Source organism: Bos indicus x Bos taurus, chromosome 24 (genome assembly GCF_003369695.1).
Source record: "Bos indicus x Bos taurus breed Angus x Brahman F1 hybrid chromosome 24, Bos_hybrid_MaternalHap_v2.0, whole genome shotgun sequence".
NCBI classification, from domain to species: domain Eukaryota; kingdom Metazoa; phylum Chordata; class Mammalia; order Artiodactyla; family Bovidae; genus Bos; species Bos indicus x Bos taurus.
This window is the reverse complement of record NC_040099.1, coordinates 24,057,559-24,079,980: the sequence shown is the minus strand read 5'-3', so window position 1 is coordinate 24,079,980 and position 22,422 is coordinate 24,057,559. Positions and strand designations below refer to the sequence as shown.

At 35.9% G+C, this 22,422-nt stretch overlaps 1 protein-coding gene across 1 annotated transcript in view; it reads right to left on the bottom strand.

The window, feature by feature from the left end:
• CCDC178 (coiled-coil domain containing 178) overlaps nt 1-22,422 on the bottom strand; it is a 384,374-nt gene that overhangs the window by 300,107 nt on the left and 61,845 nt on the right. Inside the window, exons 8-9 of the mRNA XM_027525955.1 lie at nt 16,632-16,774; nt 8,681-8,834 (exon numbers count right to left, since the gene is read on the bottom strand). Of these exons, the coding sequence (XP_027381756.1) occupies nt 8,681-8,834; nt 16,632-16,774 (297 nt within the window). The remainder of the gene's footprint in view (nt 1-8,680; nt 8,835-16,631; nt 16,775-22,422) is intronic.

Below are 22,422 nucleotides of genomic sequence, written 5' to 3'. Positions count from 1 at the left end.
ATCATATTAATCTATTAGGGAGAAATCCATCAGTTGGGAAGCCACCAAAGGGAGCCACCAGAGCATTCCACTGATCTGGAATGCTTTCAAATCCTCATTCCCACAAAATTGTCATTATCTCACCTATCTGTTAGTTTTTTGTGTGACTCCATTTGCAAGGATGTCTCTATTTTTTTGATACAGAGCTCTCCCAGTACAAAACGTCTTCCCAGAAAATTTTATCCTAAGCCATGAATTTTTCACCCAGGAAGACATGAAGTTCTAATTTAATTCAAGAGGAGAGTGGAGATTTTAGAAAATCCCATATTAGAGAAAAATGGTTGATCATCCATTTACAAATCTGAGAGCAGGCATGTGTATTTGGTGGTCTGAACTAATTCAGTGAATAATTTTGACAACTGAACGAAGTACTTTCCCTTTAATCAACACCTTAATCCCTAATCTCTCCTGTAGAGTTTTAACATATTAAATTAACACACATCTAGTTTTTCAGATAAGATAATTGAGTATCTAAAAGGTGTAAAGTGAAGGTCACAACCATAATGTGGAGGAGAAATATGAGTCCAATACTATGATAGACTAAAACAACATTCTACGTGAATTGCTTTAAAAATTCTCAACCTCATGAGTCATCAGAGAAATGCAAATTTGAAACCACAACAGGATAAATTCAACAAAAGTCTTATAGTTAAAGATAAATAAATGATAATATTAGATGATGATGCTAATCTGAGGCTGGAATTCTCACACATGGTGGTCTGAGTAGAAAATGTATAACTACTTTGGAAAAAAATTGCAATGATCTATGAAAACTGAATATATGCATCTTTGGACAAGTAATTCTCCACATAAATGAATATATAATTTTAACATGTATTTTGAGGGACTTGGTCGGAAAAACTGCAAGGACTGAACAGCAATAAACTCGAATTGCAGGTTATGAAGAAACTGGACATCAAGTTTAATTTTCAAAAAGTAAAGCCTGAGATACCCACTAAACATCTAAAGGGAGATTGAGTTGGCAGTTAGATATACAAAGCTTATAATAAAAGACTAAGCCCCTGGAATCTCAGATGTTTGGAGTTTGGGGAGATAAAGAGACATGGGTGAAGGAAACTGAGAACAAGCTTCCAGAAAAATAAGAAGAAAGAAGAATAGTCTGTGTTCCAAAAGCCAAGAGAAAGAAGTTTCTAGAGACAAGTGCTACATGTACATTAACTGAAGATAAGAACAATTAATTCAATTAATGGAAATATTTTCATTAAAAAGTGAGCTGTAAATAGGGCAGAGTGAAAAGTTTTCAGAATTTTGGAAAAAAAATATTAAAATGCAGGTAAATCATGTAAGCCTTATCAGAATATAAGGCATATAGCTTTTACTTGAATTAACACTAGCACAATTCAACTTTTATTATTTTTCCATTAAAATATTTTTGTTAAAATAAGGACTTATATTAATATTTAAAAGTTTTAGAGACATTTATCACAGCTTTGTTTACAATACCTAAAAACTGAAAATGTCTTAAATGTGCAATAATAAGAGTCTAAGAAACTCTCAATCATTAAAGTTGTATTTTAAAATATGATTTTGCAGTAAGTTTTTATATAAGGAGAAATGTCATCAATTATTCTATGCATATGATAATATCCTTTCAAAATATATCATAAGGTCTGTCTATATAAAACAAAATGTTAACAGTGACTACATTTAAATAGTGAGATCATAGATCAGTAATTTCTGCTCCTCACATGAGTGTATTCTAAACTTTAAGGGATAAACATTAAGTATTCGTGCCATTTAAAAAGTGTATAAAATAATTTTAGATAATAGTTTGTGTAATGAATTCCACCAGATTTTATGAGGATCGTAAAGAAGGAAATAGGATCTATTAGCAGCAATTACAGTGTAGTGTAATGGTGAAAGCCTGACTGGGAATCATCTAAAGTGGGAATGTAAGGAGAGAAATAGAAACAATGAACACAGAAAATCCTTTCAAGGGCTTTTCTTGCAAAGTACAAGAAATGCAATGTAGCTTAGGGTAAGATTCAAAAATAAAACATGAAGCATTCAAAATAGGGAGGTGGAAAGTAAAAATAAAGAGAATAAACCTAAAGAAATAAAAAGAAAATTATAACTACAGAAACATACATTACTATTTCAGAAGCTGGAAGACTGTAGAATTGCTAATCCAAGAGTCATCTCTACTTTTTAATTCAATTTTTAAAAATTTGAACAATTTCATTTAGAAAGTGAAAAATACACATATAATTAAAAATAAGAGATGAGTATAAAAGAACATTTTATATAATGTTATATTAGATTTGAAAATTTTAATCCACTTTGATTATTTCTAGGTCCATCAAAAATTATAGAGATATCAAGGAGAAATATATATCCTAATAAAAACTAATCATGACAAAGTAAAACAACTGTCCATAAAAATAAAGCAATAATTCAAACAATTGAAAAAAATAAAAACAATGATCATTTTTCACCAAGATGTCCTATTAAAGTTTTAAGAAAAAGTTTACTTAAATCTATATTAATTCTCCAGGTAATAAGAAAGGAAGAAAAGCTTCACAATTCATTTATAAAGCCAGTATAATCCTGATAAGAAAATCTGTCAAATACAGCACAAATTAAGAACACTGAAATACAGACTGATTTATGAATATGGATATAAAATCCTAAATAAAATAATTACAAATCAAACTCAGCAGTAAATTAAAAGAACAATAAACCATAACCAAGCAGAGTTCACCCCAGGAATTTTAAAATGGTTTAATTTTAATATAATACATTGTTTCAATAGGTCAAATGAGAAACCATTTAAAATCATCTTCACAGATGCTTACAAAGTATTCTGTGTAAGTAATCATCTATTCCTGATAGATTTCATAACCTAAGAATACTTTTAAAATCTTTAAAATGATAGCAAGCATATGTTTGAAATCAATATTTAGATAACATGAACCATTCCTCTAAAATAAAAATTGAAATAAAGCCAAATTCATAGATGTTGTTACTTAATATTTTACACATATGCCACACAATAAAATAAAAAGAGATTAAAATCTTATGGCTAAAAAACTAGCAATCTGTAATTTTACACATTATCACATTTTACCCATATAATTCATAAAAACTATAGAATAAAACAATAATAAAAATTATATTGCAGTTTCACTGCAACACAACTTTGTTGGAGAAAAATCACTCAGCTTTTCTTCTTAAAGCTCTTTTTTAAAAATCATTTTTTACTTTTTATGTTTTGGCCCTACCACATGAAATGAGGAATTTTAGTTCACTTTCTAGGGATAGAACCCGTGTCCCCCACATGAAATGAGGAATTTTAGTTCACTTTCTAGGGATAGAACCCGTGTCCCCCACATGAAATGAGGAATTTTAGTTCACTTTCTAGGGATAGAACCCGTGTCCCCCACATGAAATGAGGAATTTTAGTTCACTTTCTAGGGATAGAACCCGTGTCCCCCACATGAAATGAGGAATTTTAGTTCACTTTCTAGGGATAGAACCCGTGTCCCCTGCAGTGGGAGCAGGGCCCGCACCCCTGGACCGTCACGGAAATCCCACTTAGCTTTTTTAGACTGGTTTCCTATTTAGTAAATTAATAGCATCAATAGCAATTGCTGGCTTGTTTTTAATACAAAATTATTTAATTTGAAAGATTTTGAGATAAAATGTTAATCAAAAGGTATACGGTAATAGGTATTTTTTGGTATTTGGATTTACACTTATAGTACCCTAGATCAATAATTTATCAATAAATATTAAATTTCTACTAAAAAGACAATATCCAAAAATATAAAAATATCACATATATACAAAAGTAATTCACTTATTTACAACCTTTATCTGTAAAGTATATTAGAGATTAAATTTTTGTACACCTATAATTGTTCAATAAAATATGAAAATCACAAAGAATTTCTGTATCTTTGAAAGTTATTTTTGTATTACTTTATCAAGTGACTGGATAAAATGAACTGTAGGTGGCTGTTTCTTTAATACTACAAGAAACAAAGAATTGCAGATAATGATATTTTTAAAAATTCCTGAGCTATGGAAGAATTAGACTTCAAAGAAAACATTGGGAAAAATCATAGAAAAGCAGCTTTATTTTTACATTTAAGACGAATTTGATCTTGACAAATTTTTTAAAGTACTTAACCAATTTTTAAATGTTTTCTACTTTATAGAAGCTATTGTTTGTAGAAATGAGAAGGAAAAAATTTGTTTTCCTAGATACAGTGACAATACAAATACAGAAAAGTGTACATTAATGAAGCAAAGATTCTAAATTGAAAGCATGATATGCCCTGAAATTTTAAAAGATCAGTTAGGTTGTATGTGCAATTAGGCAGCAAAAATCTTTTCTTTTCCTCCAGAACTAAAAGTACCGATTGCATACCAAAAAACAATGCCTGGAAATGATGCACAACATTGCTTTTAACTGAGTGTTTAATATGCCCACTTTGAAAATACAGCTCAAAGGTTTTTTATAATAAGCCAAACACAGAAAAAATATATCTAAACTTCATCATGCTCTCATCATCTCTATAAAATATGATAGTTCACAAATGATTTCTATAATTGAAAAACATTACTAACCTTGTAAATACATTCATAATATCTCATCAAAATAATGTTATGTTATGAAGGACCAGACATGCCATTTTTAGAAATGATCAAAAAAAAAAAAAGGTTATTTTAGGTTTAGTGAATAAATTTCCCCTTTGACAATATTTTACTAACAGTGACATTTTTATAAATGATAAATTTCAACATGATTAGAAGACTGCTGCTGCTGCTGCTAAGTCGCTTCAGTCGTGTCCGACTCTGTGCGACCCCGTAGATGGCAGCCCACCAGGCTCCCCCATCCCTGGGATTCTCCAGGCAAGAACACTGGAGTGGGTTGCCATTTCCTTCTCCAGTGCATGAAAGTGAAAAGTGAAAAGGAAGTCGCTCAGTCGTGTCTGACTCTTAGCGACCCCATGAACTACACAGCCTACCAGGCTCCTCCATCCATGGGATTTTCCAGGCAAGAGTACTGGAGTGGGGTGCCATTGCCTTCTCCGATTAGAAAACTGAGCTCATAACTATTTGACAACACTATACTTTATTTCAATGTCTGCACTCTACTACATTCCACCTCATCAAGTGTTATCTAGACTCACAAGTTAAAGTGATTTTCCCTCAATTTCCAAGAATTTGTCTCCTTTCATATTGAAGTTTAAAATGAGAGGATTCAGTCAGACAGCAGTAGGATTGAAAGGATGAGAAGAGTTAAACATTGACACTTCACCTGCCTCCTTAGAAATCTGTATTCAGGTCAAGAAGTAAAGTTAGAACTGGATATGAACAACGAACTGGTTCAAAATCGGGAAGGAATATGTCAAGGCTGTATATTATCACTCTGCTTACTTAACTTATATGCAGAGTACATCATGTGAAATGCAGGGCTGGATGAATCTCAGTTAGGAATCAAGATTGCCAGAAGAAACATCGATAACCTCAGATATGCAGATGTCGCCACCCTAGTGGCAGAAAGTGAAGAGAAACTAAAGAGCCTCTTGATGAAGGTGAAAAGGAGACTGAAAAATTTGGCTTAAAACTCAGTATTCAAAAAACTAAGATCATGGCATCCGGTCCCATCACTTCGTGGCAAGTAGATGGGGAAACAATGGAAACAGTGACAGACTTTATTCTCTTGGGCTCCAAAATCACTGCAGATGGTGACTGCAGCCATGAAATTAAAAGATGCTTGCTCCTTGAAAGAAAAGCTACAACCAACCTAGACAATATATTAAAAAGCAGAGACATTACTTTGTCAACAAAGCTCTGTCTAGTCAAGGCTATGGTTTTTCCAGCAGTCATGTATGGATGTGAGAGCTGAACTATAAAGAAAGCTGAGCAGTGAAGAATTGATGCTTTTGAACTGTGGTGTTGGAGAAGACTCTTGAGAGCCCCTTGGCAAATAGATGGGTAAAAAGTAGAAACAGTGACAGATTTCATTTTCTTGGCTCCAAAATCACTGTGGACAGTAACTGCAGTCATGAAATTAAAAGATGCTTGCTCCTTGGAAGAAAAACTATGACAAACCAAGACAGTGTATTAAAAATCCCATGATACCACTTTGTCAACAAAGATCCATATAGTCAAAGCCATGATTTTTGCAGTAATCATGCATGGATATGAGAGTTGGACCATAAAGAAGGCTGAGCACTGAATAATTGATGCGTTCAAACTAGGGTACTGGAGAAGACTCTTGAGAGCCCCTTGGACAGCAAGGAGATCAAACCAGTCAATCCTGCTGCTGCTGCTGCTGCTAAGTCACTTCAGTCGTGTCCAACTCTGTGCGACCCGAGAGACGGCAGCCCACCAGGCTCCCCCATCCCTGGGATTCTCCAGGCAAGAACACTGGAGTGGGTTGCCATTTCCTTCTCCAGTGCATGAAAGTTAAAAGTCAAAGTGAAGTCGCTCAGTCATGTCTGACTCCTAGCGACCCCATGGACTGCAGCCTATGAGGCTCCTCCTTCCATGGGATTTGCCAGGCAAGAGTACTGGAATGGGTTGCCATTGCCTTCTCCCCAGTCAATCCTAAAGGAAATCAATCCTGAATATTCCCTGGAATATTGGGAATTCCCTGGAAAATTCCATGGAAGGATTGATGCTTCATCTCCAATACTTTGGCCACCTAATGGGAAGAGCTGACTCACTGGAAAAGACCCTGATAACTGGGAAAGATTGAGGGCAGGATGAAAACAGGGCAACAGAGAATGAGGTTGGTTGATGGCATCACCAACTCAATGGATGTGAGTTTGAGCAAACTTGGGAGATAGTGAAGGACAGGGAAGCCTAGTGTGCTGCAGCCCACGAGTTCACAGGGTGGATCTAAATCTACCTATTTTAGATCAGTTTCTTCCAACTCCCTTATCCCATCTCATCCCTTCTGACACTTCAGTCCAGTGTGTTTCAGTGTTTTCAGGCTTGCTTATTTCTGGATTATTCTACATTGCCTATGCAGTGGTGTAAATCACTCCAATCTTAATTCAGGTGCATATTCCGTACACTGCATAAATAAGAACAAAATACGAACTTTTCAGAGAAAGAAAATTCTGAGAATTTCAACTCTGACTCACTAAAGAAGCTTATAGAAGATATACTTTAGTAACAAGAAACAAAACAGTGCCAAATCAGAGATGTCTGATAAACAGAAAGAGCTGTGTGTTAAACTTGGAATATTATCAAACATTTATTGTTTAAATTAATGAGAAATTATCCTAACATCAGTTCAGTTCAGTTCAGTTCAGTCGTTCAGTTGTGTCCAACTCTTTGTGACCCCATGAATCACAGCACGCCAGGCCTCCCTGTCCATCACCAACTCCCAGAGTTCACTCAGACTCACATCCATCAAGTCTGTGATGCCATCCAGCCATCTCATCCTCTGTTGTCCCCTTCTCCTCCTGCCCCCAATCCCTCCCAGCATCAGAGTCTTTTCCAATGAGTCAACTCTTCGCATGAGGTGGCCAAAGTACTGGAGTTTCAGCTTTAGCATCATTCCTTCCAATTATTAAATAATATGGACATAACATGAAAAATAGAATATATGTCAGGAAAAGATCATATGGCCCTTAAACTGTTCATTAAGAATCTAATGATATTGATTATGCTTCACATCCAGTAAATGCAATATGTGTTCCAAAAATTCTAGCAATTAGTAGCCCGAAAACATGTAAATAAAATACATCTTAAGAAAAAAATCAACTTTAAACATTCTAAAGTGAGTTTCATCTAAATATATGGTTTCAAATTATATAAGGCAAAATAATTAAGAAATAATAAAGAAATACACTATCATACTGAGATATATTTTAATATAGCTTTCACAACAATTGATACATTAGTCAAAAAATAAATCAGAGATATAAAACAGTTAAATAACACAACTATCACAATTTACAAAATAAACCTATTTAGAATTGCACTCTACTATCAGAGAAAACATTTTTCCAAAACCAAAAATTTATGCAAGTTACCTATATAGTATTAAACAAATCAGTCTTAAGGAAATATAAATAATACATACTGCCTGTACTACCTGTATTTTAAAAAAGTATTTACATTAAAAATCAACTTAATATTTAGTGGAGACAGAAGGTTTAATTTGTCTAAGAATGATCACAGACAGAGTTTGCCTTTGACAAAGTTCCAAGAAATTGGTTAAGGTCCAGTTTAGTAAAACTACCCAAATAAATGGAGAGATAGATCATGTTTATGTTTAAGGATCCCATCATACAGATTTCATATCCCCATCATATAATCCATAAGTGAATGTGATTCCAATTATAACTCTAATAAAAAAAATAACCTAAAACTCAAAAGGAAATATAAGATTAGGGGATTCATCATAATAGATAATCAAAACTCATTATACAAGTTTATTAATGTAAACATTAAGTATTGAGATAAAGATGTTAATCAGAGGAAACAAAAAGAGAATAGAAAGAGAGATACACAAAAAACAATAAGGAAGCCCCTTAGTGACATAGGTGGTTCAATATTAATATATAAATAAATACTCTAAATTACAAGTTCAAGTAGCCATAGTACAAAGCTAATGTCAGTATTTTTTTAAATGTTAATTATGAAAACTTACAGTTTTTTCTAAAGCAGTTAATTCATTTTTTGATGACTTTGTTTCTCTCAATACTTCGGTCACTGCCTCTTCATTCTCCTCAATATTAATATTAATATCTTGTATTGATGTACAGTAGAAATTGAACAGATTGCTAAGTTTATCTATCTCTTTCCTAAGAGAAAAAACACAGTTGACTTTATCCACATTGAAGGGGAAACTATATTTTAAATTATATTTGAATTTGCTCCTGACTTAACAATATAGATCAATGGAATTTATCTATTCCTAAAGGCTTTTCAACCCAAAAGAGCTCCTGAAAAGTACTACTTAGATATGAAGGAGTAAATAGGGAGGAAAAAAAAATTTATGTTTCTGATGTAAAAACCTGAAAAAAAAGTGAATGATTTGTAAATTTTTAAAATAAGCTACCAGTTGATTTGATTTCAAGTGAGAGACCTAGGAAGCACCTTTGATTCAGAGCCTGGATAGTATGGGGATGGAAAGGCAATTTTAAAAAAGCAGAAAAATTGTAAAGCTAAAAAAATAAAATAAAAATTAAAAAGCAGAAAAAAAGAAGAGAAGAGAAGAAGCTGTAAAAGTGGACAGACCATACATTATTAAAGCTCTGGGACTTCCTAGACAGTCCAGTGGTTAAGACTTCTTCTTCCAGTGCAATAGGGTGCGGGTTTGATCCCTGGTCAGGGAGCTAATATCCTACATGCCTCACAGCCAAAGAACAAAACCATAAAACAGGAACAATATTGTATCAAATTCAGTAAAACTTTTAAAATAGTCCGTATCAAGAGTGGTGGGAAGGGGTGGGAGGTGGGAGGGAGGTAAAGAGGGAGGAACACATGGATACCTGTGGTTGACTCATGTGTGACAGAGGCCAACACAATATTATGAAGCAATTTTCCTTCAATTCAAAATAAATAAGTATGGGGGAAAATGGTACACATTAAAAAATCTTTAAAAAATTTAAAAAATATATAAACCTCTGTTTACTGTCTTGTCTCCCTGACAGTCACAGTAGCAAAAAGGAGTAAACTGCAGTTCAGGAAAACAAGGGGCTTACTTAAGGAAAAGTAATTGCTGAGGAGATTTTTGTTCCTAGGCGACGTTTCACAAAAAAGACCAGTGTTGATCTGTAAAACTACATAATCCTTTATCTTATCTGGTAGGAAGAAAACAAGTCCCAAGTATAAAAGTCACTTTAAAGTATGGTCTTATAGTGCATGAAATTAATACGGTGAATGCATGAAAAAATAATGCATGAGAAAATAGGAAATGCATGAAAAAATATGCTGAGAAAATGACAAAAATATCATTTGCAGAAAATATTAGCAAGTTATACAGGTAAGCCTAACTTTTTTAAGAAACCATAAGCAAAATAATAGAGTGGTAGATTTACCTGAAACCCATATAAGAGATTAAAGAGTAAATCATTTGCATTTGATAAAATTCTATAATGCAAAATGGAATGGAAAAATTACCCAATAGACAAACGAGCAGATAAGATAAACAAGAATTCACAAGAGAATAAATGCTAGTGACCAATAAATATATGGTGTGCTGATTGAATTGGCCCAGCCTCTCATGCACTAACTCTAATTTTAGGAGTAGAGTCAAATTAAACTGAAAGATATAATCTTACAACAGAAATCAAAATTAAAGCAACAAACAAATGAGCAAGAAGATTCTTCTTTACCCTTTCAAACCTGGAGAGTACAAGTTTCCTATCAGAATTCTATTGATCTTCCAGATCAATAATGAGTGGTTAGGAGTCTCAGCATTTAAAACATACATGTGTGGTTCAATTTGCTTCATTTGAAGTTAATTTTTCTTCTCTCAATATTATCCATTTCCCAGTGCAGATAATAAACTATAGATTTTGACTGAGCAAGAAATGAGCAGTCACCCTGCCCCGTGAAATGCAGGAACTAAGTATATTATCTTAGTTATCTCTATTACTTAAAAACTAATGTGATCGACTCCTCAGCCTTTCAAGAATTTTTCAGTGCAAAAGTTGCCCCCACTGATACTTCAGATTTCATTATTCTCATATTTGCTAAATCAGAAATAAATTTAGAAGAATAAAATGGGAAGAATCATTTTACCTTTAAAGAATTACTATAAAGTAGAGCAATCAAGACACAAAAGAATATATGCTTTTTTTCATTTATACAGAATTCAAGAACAGACCAAACTAACCATGGTGATAGAAGTCAGAATGGTACTTACCTCTTTCAGGGAAAAGTATGAACTGAGAAGGAAAATTAAAAAAAAAATTCTATATGCTGGAAACTTTTTATATCTTAACCTGAGGCATGGTGACATAAATGAATATACATATACATGTAGATAAAAATCATAAATCTATGCATTTGATAGCACATATAATTGTGTTTCTATACGTCTACTCATTCTCAACAAACTAAAAAAATAGTGAAGGGAAATTAAACATATCTTTAACATTTTACTTAGTAAATCATTTACGACTCACTAATGCTTATAACAGAATTTTTAGAAAATATGATTAAATGAGAAGAAAATTAACAAGTAAGTTATATGGTGCAATAAATAATATTAAGTAAAGGAATTAATAAAAATATGCCTTTGGGTCCTATTTAAATATTATCTATAAACATCATCAGCTAATTTTTATATCCAAAACTGAGAAGCAAAAATTTTAGAAAATGTTACAAGATGTAGAATGTTTCATTTGTAATTAATATGCACTAACATCTGTTTGTGCCAAACAGATTAATGAAATGTTGACTATACGTATAGTGTATATGTACAGAGACAGAAATAGATAAATGATTAAAATAAGAGAGAGATACAGAAACATAATCAACAGCTTCAAGATATGTAAATTAAGAAAAAGAGTATAGAAAATTGAGAGCATTACAGTCTCAAATGAAGTTCCTGCCTCCACTTCTTGGCCATATAACTTTGTAGGTTTGTCTAACTGACTTTGACCTTAGTCATTTGACTTGCTGTAGTGATTTGAATGTTACCAAAAAAGGATGCAATCGGAGACTTACAAAGTTCATGTCTGAGTGTGCTTGCTTGCTCTTACTCCTCTCCCATTATCCTGAGAATATTTCTAACAGACTGGAGAAACAGGGTAGAGTCAAATCTCCCCAGTTGTCTCAGCTGAGGCTTTACTATATTGGTGGCAAATCAGAAAACATCTCTAGGAGGGGAAGATCCCCTGGAGAAGGGCATGGCAACCCACACCAGTACTCTTGCCTTCAGAATCCCATGGACACAGAAGCCTGGTGGGCTGCAGTCCATAGGGTCGCACAGAGTTGGACATGACTGAAGCAACTTAGCACAGCACATGGCTTTCCTAGATCAGCGGAAAATTGGAAAACATATGTAACTGAATGACAGTGCAAATATAACAAATCAGGTGAGTTATGAAAATGATTGCATTCATTATATAATATGTTTTGAGAGAGGACAGGATGATGGAGTAGAAAGACCCTGAGTTACCTCCTCTTGTGAGCATACCGAAATCACAGCTATCTACAGAACGACCATCAGTGCAAAAGACCGACCTACCAAAAAGTTTCTTCTACAACTAGAGACATAAAGAAGGAATCACACTGAGATGAGTAGAAGGAGCAGTCTAGTGATAGAGTCAGTTATCAGACTCCTGGGAGGCTGTCCCACAAACTGGAGCATAATTACATTTCAGAGATTCTCCTAAAAGAATAACAGGTCTGAGCCCCCCATCAACCTCCTCAGCCTGGGAGTCCTGCACCAGGAAGACGAACTTCCCAGAGCATTTGGCTTGGAAGGCTGAGGGGGCTGACCTTTGGGAGTCCCAGAGAATTGAGAGAAATGCAGATTTCACTCTTAAATGGCACACACAAAACCTCACACACTGTGGGATCCAGGGCATAAACAGTAATTTGAAAGGATCCTAGGCCAGACCTACATGCTAATCTTAGAGAGACTCACAGAGGAGCAGGAGGCAACTGCAGCCCACCCTAGGAGCAAAGACAGGGATGGCAGCAATTTGGAGAGCTCCATCTACCATGTGGACACTGGTACTAGCAACTACCATTGTGGAATCCTGAGACAGTTCAGGACAATCATCTAACTGGTCAGGGACACAGTTTCATCCATCAGGAGATAGCCGCCTAAGACCCCTGAGCCCTCAGCCACCTCTGGAAATGGCTCTGCCTTCCAGAAGGCCTAGGACCCAACTCTAACACTAGTGGACAGACACAAGTCCCAGAATCCCCAGGGCCCTGGTCCTGCCCTCCAAGGAGCCTGCTCTAGCCTCTGGACCAGCCTCATTCACCACAGAGTAGACATCAGACTCAAGCAAGTCAAGACCCAGCATCATGTAGACCTAGCCTGCCCATCAGCAGCCCAAAACTTGTCCTGGAACCAACTGGACCCTGGCCCTGCCTATTAGGAGACCAACACAAGCTTGAGGATACCCTAGGCCCCATGCTCAACTGTGTCAGTCACCACTGCTTCCACCAGTGATCTAACACCAGCTCTGTGATCCCTGGATCCTGCAACCAGACTCCACAATCTAGCTCTGCCCATTGGTAGGCTGGAACTAAGCCCAAGACCTGGCTCCACCCACCTGTGGGCAGGCAACAACCAGAGAACAACTTTTGGACTGTGATTCTGCCCACCAGTGAACATGCACTAGCCCCAGGAATCCCTGAGTTTCCATAGTCAGTGACCTCATGACCCAGTCTCAGCAACTAGCAGTCATCACCCTCCACACAAGGCAGAACTTGCCAACCCATCAGAGAGGGGCCCAAAAAAGCTTATCAGAGTGCCCAAAACAAGCAGCCCACCACAGCAGAAGGACCCACCCTTCATAGGGAAATCCCCTAGAGCACTTAGTTTGGGTGATGAGAGGGGAGTGTGCTACTGGGATGCATAAGACATACACAAAAGGTCACTTCTACAAAGTCAGGAAATGTAACCAACCTACCAGATACACAGAAAAACAAACAAACAGCAATTTAGGGAAAATGAGGAGACAGAAGAATATATTCCAAACATGGAACAAGATAAAATCCCAATTGAAGAACTAAGTGAAGTGGAGCTAGGCAATCTATCTCAGAAGGAGTTAAAAGTAGTGACTGTAAAGATGGTCAAAAAACTTGGAAGAAGAATGGATATACAGAGCAAGAAGTTAGAAGTTTTGAAAAGAGAGAAAATCTAAAGCACAACCAAACTGAGATGAAAAATACATAAATGGAAATGCAAAATATACCAGAATGAATCAATAAATGTCTAAATGATACAGAGGTGTGGGTCAGTGAGCTAGAATACAAAGGAGTGGAAATCACTGGCGGTGAACAGAAAAAAGAAAAAAAGAATGAGAAGAAATGAGAACAATTTTATAGACCTCTGAAACAATACCAAGTGCACTAATATTCACATTATAGGTGTTCTGGAAGGAGAAAAGAGAAAGATGCTAAGAACATATTTGAATAAATAATAGCTGAAAACCTCCCAACCATGAAAAACGAAACAGACATCCAACTCCAGGAATCAAAGAAAGTACCAAACAGGATTAACTCAAAAAGAAACACACCGAGACACACTGTAATTAAAACTGTAAAAATTTAAGATCAAGTTGTTATTTAATCACTAAATTATGTCTGATTCTTTTATGACCCCATGGGCTATAGTTTGCCAGGCTCCTCTGTCCATGGAATTTTTACAGGCAAGAATACTTGAGTAGGTTGTCATTTCCTTCTCCAGGAGATCTCCACAACCCAGAGATCGATCCCATGCCTCCTGCATTGTCAAGGGAATTCTTTACCACTGAGCCATCTAGGAAGCCCATATAGAGAAAATATTAAAAAGCAACAAGGGAAAAGCAACAAATAACATATAAGGCAACTCCCATAAGGCTATCAGGTGACTTTTCAATAGAAACTTCACAGGCCAGAAGGAGTGGCATGATATATTTAAAGTGATGAAAGAAAAAACTACAATAAAAAATACTGAGCAAGGCTCTCATTCAGATTGGATGAACAGATAGAAAACCAAGCCTAAAAGAGTTCAGTATCACAAACCAGCCTTGAAAGAAATGTAAAAGTAACTTTTCTAAGCAAAAAAGAAAAGGCCACAATTAAATACATAAAAATTACAAAATGAAAAAGGGAATTCAGTTCAGTTCAGTAGCTCAGTCGTGTCCGACTTTGTGACCCCATGAATCGCAGCACGCCAGGCCTCCCTGTCCATCACCAACTCCCTGAGTTCACCCAGACTCACATCCATCAAGTCAGTGATGCCATCCAGCCATCTCATCCTCTGTCGTCCCCTTCTCTTCCTGCCCCCAATCCCTCCCAGCATCAGAGTCTTTTCCAATGAGTCAACTCTTCGCATGAGGTGGCCAAGTACTGGAGTTTCAGCTTTAGCATCATTCCTTCCAAAGAAATCCCAGGGATGATCTCCTTCAGAATGGACTAGTTGGATCTCCTTGCAGTCCAAGGGACTCTCAAGAGTCCTCTCCAACACCACAATTCAAAAGCATCAATTCTTCGGAGCTCAGCCTTATTCACACTTCTCACATCCATACATGACCACAGGAAAAACCATAGCCTTGACTAGATGAAACTTTGTTGGCAAAGTAATGTCTCTGCTTTTGAATATGTTATCTAGGTTGGTCATAACTTTTCTTCCAAGGAGTAAGCGTCTTTTAATTTCATGGCTGCAGTCACCATCTGCAGTGATTTTGGAGCCCCCCCAAAAATAAAGTCTGACACTGTTTCCCCATCTATTTCCCATTAAGTGCAATCATACAGTAAAGGTAGAAATCATCTACACACAAGTTACTAGAAATGTTAAAAGCAGTATAACAAAATACATTCACAATCAATAGCTAAGGAACATACAAAATAATTAGATGGAAAATATGATACCAAAAACAGTAACTGTGAGGTGGGAGAGCATATGCAGATTTCTTTACAAGCATTTGGAAGTAAGGGATCAGCAACTTTTAAGAGTCAAGTATAAAGATATAGATGGCTATAGAAAATGCCCAGGGAAACCACAAACCAAAATTTATGATGGTTAGAAACATAAAAAAGCAAAAAGAAATCCAAACATAACACTAAAGATAGTCATCAATTATAAGAGAACAAGGTAAGAATAAAGGGACAAAAAAATCTATGAAAACAATCCCAAAACAATGAACAAAATAGCAAAAGATACACAAGTAAGCATATATTGAAACAGACATCAGATATGAGAAAATATAAACATCTTAATAAATGCATGTTATCCAGATCACAGGATAATGTATAAATATTTGTTCTTTATTTTACTAACATTTATTTGACTCTAGCTCCATAATGAATGTGACTTTTTCTATACTAAATGATTTGTAAGTTTGAATAAATAAAGACTTTTATATCACACAGAAACATAAATAATTTTAAACCAAACTAAGAACTAGATGGATGTCGTAAAATTCAAATACATTAGGAATGTAATAAAAAGTCAATAATACACAAAATATAATTAATCTATGTTCATTTAAAATATTCCAGGCTATTAGAAAGCAAATAAATATGAGTTAATTAATGAGATGCTATGTTTATAATTAACACAAGGCTATATAATTTATTCTTATACTATCCCATTCTGGAATACTTTTCAAATAGTAACTCTTTTACATTGTTAGCAGGGATATATATTATTATAGCATATCCATAGGCAATTTGGCAATATGTATGAAGAGCTTTAAAATGACAGAGAAAAATACTGCTTTAGGAATTCATACACACGTAGTTTAACATATGTAAAAGACATGTATTTTAATTTATATATTAACTTGGTAATAAGACAGATGTGGAAATTTGGATAATTTCCTTTCTCTTTATCTGAATTTCTTATACAGGAATATATATCACATTTTTAATTAATATTTTCATTTTAAATGCCATAAAAAACATTTGTGGAAAATACTTACTTGTAGGCAGCCATGCTTATTTCATCATCACGAATATCCCTTTCCATTTCTACTCTGTTTTGTTTAACTCTGAGTTTGGCTTTTTCAAGATTGTCTATGGCTTCTAGAAGTTCTCCGTGAACTTGTTTGTATATTTCCATTACCTAGAAATAAAAATATGTATGCTAATCTAAGCACTTAATGGCTAATTAAAATAATCAGACCACAGAAAGATCAGAGAAAGGTTTTAGAGTAGTTCTGATGTAGATTATAAACATTCTTTATATTGATTTTTGTTCCCTATTTAGTCTATTGTTTAGCACAGCAGAGTTTCAGATTTCTTATATACCCTGACAGGCATCAATACTAGGGATGTACAAGAGTTACCGGAGAAGATAACTTCACTATCCCATTTAATACGACCAAAATAAAATCATTATCTTTTCGCCTACAAAAACTAGGACTTCTTATTTGCTCTTTTTGGTCAAATACGTTATTGTAAAAAATCATACAACACCAATGAAAAAATGAAAAATGAAAAAATCACTTATAATCTTCTCACTCATAAATAGCCATTATTATCTTCAATGCAAAATATTCCATTTTTATTGTTTTCATTAATTATTAGAGATCATAAACCTCCCTTCTCTCTCTAGCTCTCGCTTCTCTGTCAAACTAAAGGGAAACGGTGGTTGTAGCTGTCGTGGTTGGAAGGAACGACCGTTCAGAATGTCCTGTTGGAAAGCTAGAGGGTGAGGAGTAGAAGAAGGTACTAGGTAGTGAGCAGTCCTTTCACCAGGGGCCGAGTGGTGGATCAACACGAAGCAGTACGCGCCTAAATAAAGGAACAATTTTCATTAATATCAGTTTTATTTCATTGTATTGGTTTTATTGTGAAAGGAACATTTAACATGATTGTCTATCCTTTAACAAATTTTTCAGTGTACAAGATCCCCTGGAGAAGGAAATGGCAACCCACTCCAGTATTCCTGCCTGGGAAATCCCATACAGAGGAGCCTGGTAGGCTACAGTCCACGGTGGCACAGAGTCCAACAACAAAGTGTACAATGCAGTAAACTGCAGGCATTATGATGGCAGCAGATCTCTAGCACTTCCTCATCTTGCATGACTAAATCTTCACACCCACTGAAAAGCAGCTCTCCATCTCCCCTCAAGTCCCTACCAATCACCCTCTCTGCTTCTATGAAGGTAGCTTTTACAGATGTCTTATACAAGTGGAATCATGCAGTATTCATCTGTGACCTCTTTAGTACTTAGCATAATAATGCTCTCCAGGTTCATCCATGCTGTCAAATATGGCAGTTTTCCTTCTTTTTTAAAGGCTGAATTATATTCTGCTGCATGCATACATCACATACATTTTAGAATTAGCTTGTCCAATAAATGCTGGAGAGGGTGTGGAGAAAAGGGAGCCCTCTTACACTATTGGTGGGAATGCAAACTAGTACAGCCACTATGGAGAACAGTGTGGAGATTCCTTAAAAGACTGGAAATAGAACTGCCTTATGATCTAGCAATCCCACTGCTGGGCATACACACTAAGGAAACCAGAATTGAAAGAGACACATGTACCCCAATGTTCATCGCAGCACTGTTTATAATAGCCAGGACATGGAAGCAACCTAGATGTCCATCAGCAGATGAATGGATAAGAAAGCTGTGGTACATATACACAATGGAGTATTACTCAGCCATTAAAAAGAATATATTTGAATCAGTTCTAATGAGGTGGATGAAACTGGAGCCTATTATACAGAGTGAAGTAAGCCAGAAAGAAAAACACCAATACAGTATACTAACGCATATATATGGAATTTAGAAAGATGCTAACAATAACCCTGTATACAAGACAGCAAAAGAGACACTGATGTATAGAACAGTCTTTTGGACTCTGTGGGAAAGGGAGAGGGTGGGATGAATTGGGAGAATGGCATTTAAATAAGTATAATATCATATATGAAATGAATCACCAGTCCAGGTTCGATGCACGATACTGGATGCTTGGGGCTGGTGCACTGGGACAACCCAGAGGGATGGTATGGGGAGGGAGGAGGGAGGAAGGTTCAGGATGAGGAACACAGGTATACCTGTGGCGGATTCATTTTGATATATGGCAAAACCAATACAATATTGTAAAGTTAAATAATTTAACATTAAAAAAAAATAATAATAAAAAAAAGAAGAATTAGCTTGTCAAGCTCCACAAAGAGACCTGTTGAGATTTTGTGACTGCATTCAATTTACAGAACATTTTGGAGAGAATTTTACAAAATTTAGCCTTTTAAGGTATTAACATCATTTATCAATATAGCACTTCTCAAATTCTCTCAGAAATATTCATAGTTTTCTTAATAGAGGCTGTGCATGTCATTTGTTACATTTATTCTAGATATTTTATATTTTATGCTCTAGTGAATGCTATTTTTAAGTAAACTTTTTTTTTTCAGATTTGTTTCTGGTATATAGGAAAGTATGGATTTAAAAATGGGGAACGTGGGTATACCTGTGGCAAATTCATTTCGATATTTGGCAAAACTAATACAATATTTTAAAGTTTAAAAATAAAATAAAATTAAAAAAAATTTACCTTTGTATTCAACTGTAATTCATCTGTGGACATGTTGAAAGTTCATGTATACATAATGGCTGTCTGGGGAGGCTTTACAAATAGCTGTGAAAAGAAGGGAAGAGAAAAGCAAGGGAGAAAAGGAAAGATATAAACATCAGAATGCAGAGTTCCAAAGAATAGCAAGAAGAGATAAGAAAGCCTTCTTCAGTGACCAATGCAAAGAAATAGAGGAAAACAACAGAATGAGAAAGACTAGGGATCTCTTCAAGAAAATCAGAGATACCAAAGGAACATTTCATGCAAAGATGGGCTCAATAAAAGACAGAAATGGTATGGACCTAACAGAAGCAGAAGACATTAAGAAGAGGTGGCAAGAATACACAGAAGAACTGTACAAAAAAGATCTTCATGACCCAGATAATCACGATGGTGTGATCACTGACCTAGAGCCAGACATCCTGGAATGTGAAGTCAAGTGGGCCTTAGAAAGCATCACTACCAACAAAGCTAGTGGAGGTGATAGAATTCCAGTTGAGCTATTCCAAATCCTGAAAGATGATGCTGTGAAAGTGCTGCACTCAATATGCCAGCAAATTTGGAAAACTCAGCAGTGGCCACAGGACTGGAAAAGGTCAGCTTTCATTCCAATCCCAAAGAAAGGCAGTGCCAAAGAATGCTCAAACTACCACACAATTGCACTCATCTCACATGCTAGTAAAGTAATGCTCAAAATTCTCCAAGCCAGGCTTCAGCAATATGTGAACCATGAACTTCCTGAGGTTCAAGCTGGTTTTAGAAAAGGCAGAGGAACCAGAGATCAAATTGCCAACATCGGCTGGATTATGGAAAAAGCAAGAGAGTTCCAGAAAAACATCTATTTCTGCTTTCTTGACTATGCCAAAGCCTTTGACTGTGTGGATCACAAGAAACTGTGGAAAATTCTGAAAGAGATGGGAATACCAGACCACCTGACCTGCCTCTTGAGAAATTTGTATGCAGGTCAGGAAGCAACAGTTAGAACTGGACATGGAACAACAGACTGGTTCCAAATAGGAAAAGGAGTACATCAAGGCTGTATATTGTCACCCTGCTTATTTAACTTCTATGCAGAGTACATCATGAGAAACGCTGGACTGGAAGAAACACAAGCTGGAATCAAGATTTCCGGGAGAAATATCAATAACCTCAGATATGCAGATGACACCACCCTTATGGCAGAAAGTGAAGAGGAACTCAAAAGCCTCTTGATGAAAGTGAAAGTGGAGAGTGAAAAAGTTGGCTTAAAGCTCAGCATTCAGAAAATGAAGATCATGGCATCTAGTCCCACCACTTCATGGGAAATAGATGGGAAACAGTGGAAACAGTGTCAGACTGTATTTTTCTGGGCTCCAAAATCACTACAGATGGTGACTACAGCCATGAAATTAAAAGATGTTTACTCCTTGGAAGGAAAGTTATAACCAACCTAGATAGCATATTGAAAAGCAGAGACATTACTTTGCCAACAAAGGTTCGTCTAGTCAAGGCTATGTTTTTCCTGTGGACATGTATGGATGTGAGAGTTGGACTGTGAAGAAGGCTGAGCACAGAAGAATTGATGCTTTTGAACTGTGGTGTTGGAGAAGGCTCTTGAGAGTCCTTTGGACTGCAAGGAGATCCAAGCAGTCCATTCTGAAGGAGATCAGCCCTGGGATTTCTTTGGAAGGAATGATGCTAAAGCTGAAACTCCAGTACTTGGCCACCTCATGCAAAGAGTTGACTCATTGGAAAAGACTCTGATGCTGGGAGGGATTGGGGGCAGGAGGAGAAGGGGATGACAGAGGATGAGATGGCTGGATGGCATCACTGCCTCGATGGATGTGAGTCTGAGTGAACTCTGGGGGTTGGTGATGGACAGGGAGGCCTGGCGTGCTGCTATTCATGGGGTCGCAAAGAGTTGGACATGACTGAGTGACTGATCTGATCTGATACATAATTACATAATCTGTACAGCAAAGGAAACCATCAACAAAACAAAAAGACAACCTACCCAATAGGAGAAGGTATTTGCAAATCATATATTCAATATGAGGTTAATATCCAAATATATAAAGAACTCATACATGTCAACAGCAATACAACCAAATACTCAAATAAAAATGGGCAAAGGGGATAAACAACAAGTCCTACTGTATAGCACAAGGAACTATATTCAATATTCTGTGATAAGCTATAATGGAAAAGAATAAAAAAATAATATATATGTATGTACATGTTAACTGAATCATTTTGATGTACAGCAGAAATTAATACAACATTGTAAATCAACCATAATTTTTAAAAATGGTCCGAAGGGCTGAATAGACTTCTTTGGGGGGTGCTGTCGTCTTGTTACATTCTTTTTTAAATTCTTATTAGGGTATAATTGATTTATAATGTTGCATTAGTTTCAGGTGGACAGCAGTACACATTTTTCTGAAGAAGATATACAGATGACCAATAGGCACATACATGAAAAAGTGTTCAACATTACTAAGTATTATGGAAATGAAAAAATTAACACCATGAGATTTTACCTAATGACCATGATGATGGTTATTACATATACAAAAAAATAAAAGATGAAATAACAGGTGTTGAGAGAATGTGGAGAAAAGAGAACCCTGAGCACTGTTAGTGGGAATGTAAATTAGTGCAGCCACTATGGAAAACAGTAGGGAGACACCTCAAAAAATTAAGAGGACTAGGATATGACCAGCTAGTCCACTTTGGGGTATTAACCCAAGTTATGTGAAAACACTAATTTGAAAAGATATACGCACCCTTGTGTTCACTGCACCACTATTTATAATAGCCACACAATTGAAGATTCCATCAAGGAATGAATGCATAAAGAGATGTGGTATATAGAATGAATACTTGTTGCTGTTGTTCAGTCACTAAGTCATATCTGACTCTTTGCAACATGAACTGCAGCACGCCAGGCTTCCCTGTCCTGAAGCGACTATCTCCCTGAGTTTGCTCAAACTCATGTCCACTGAGTTAGTGATGCCATCTAACCATCTCATCCTCTATCACCCCCTTTTCCTCTTGCCCTCAATCTTTCCCAACATCAGGACCTGTTCTAATGAGTTGGTTCCTTGCATTAGGTGGCCAAAGTACTGGAACTTCAGCTTCATTACCAGTCCTTCCAAAGAATATTCAGGGTTGATTTCCTTTAGGATTGACTGGTTTGAAAGCATA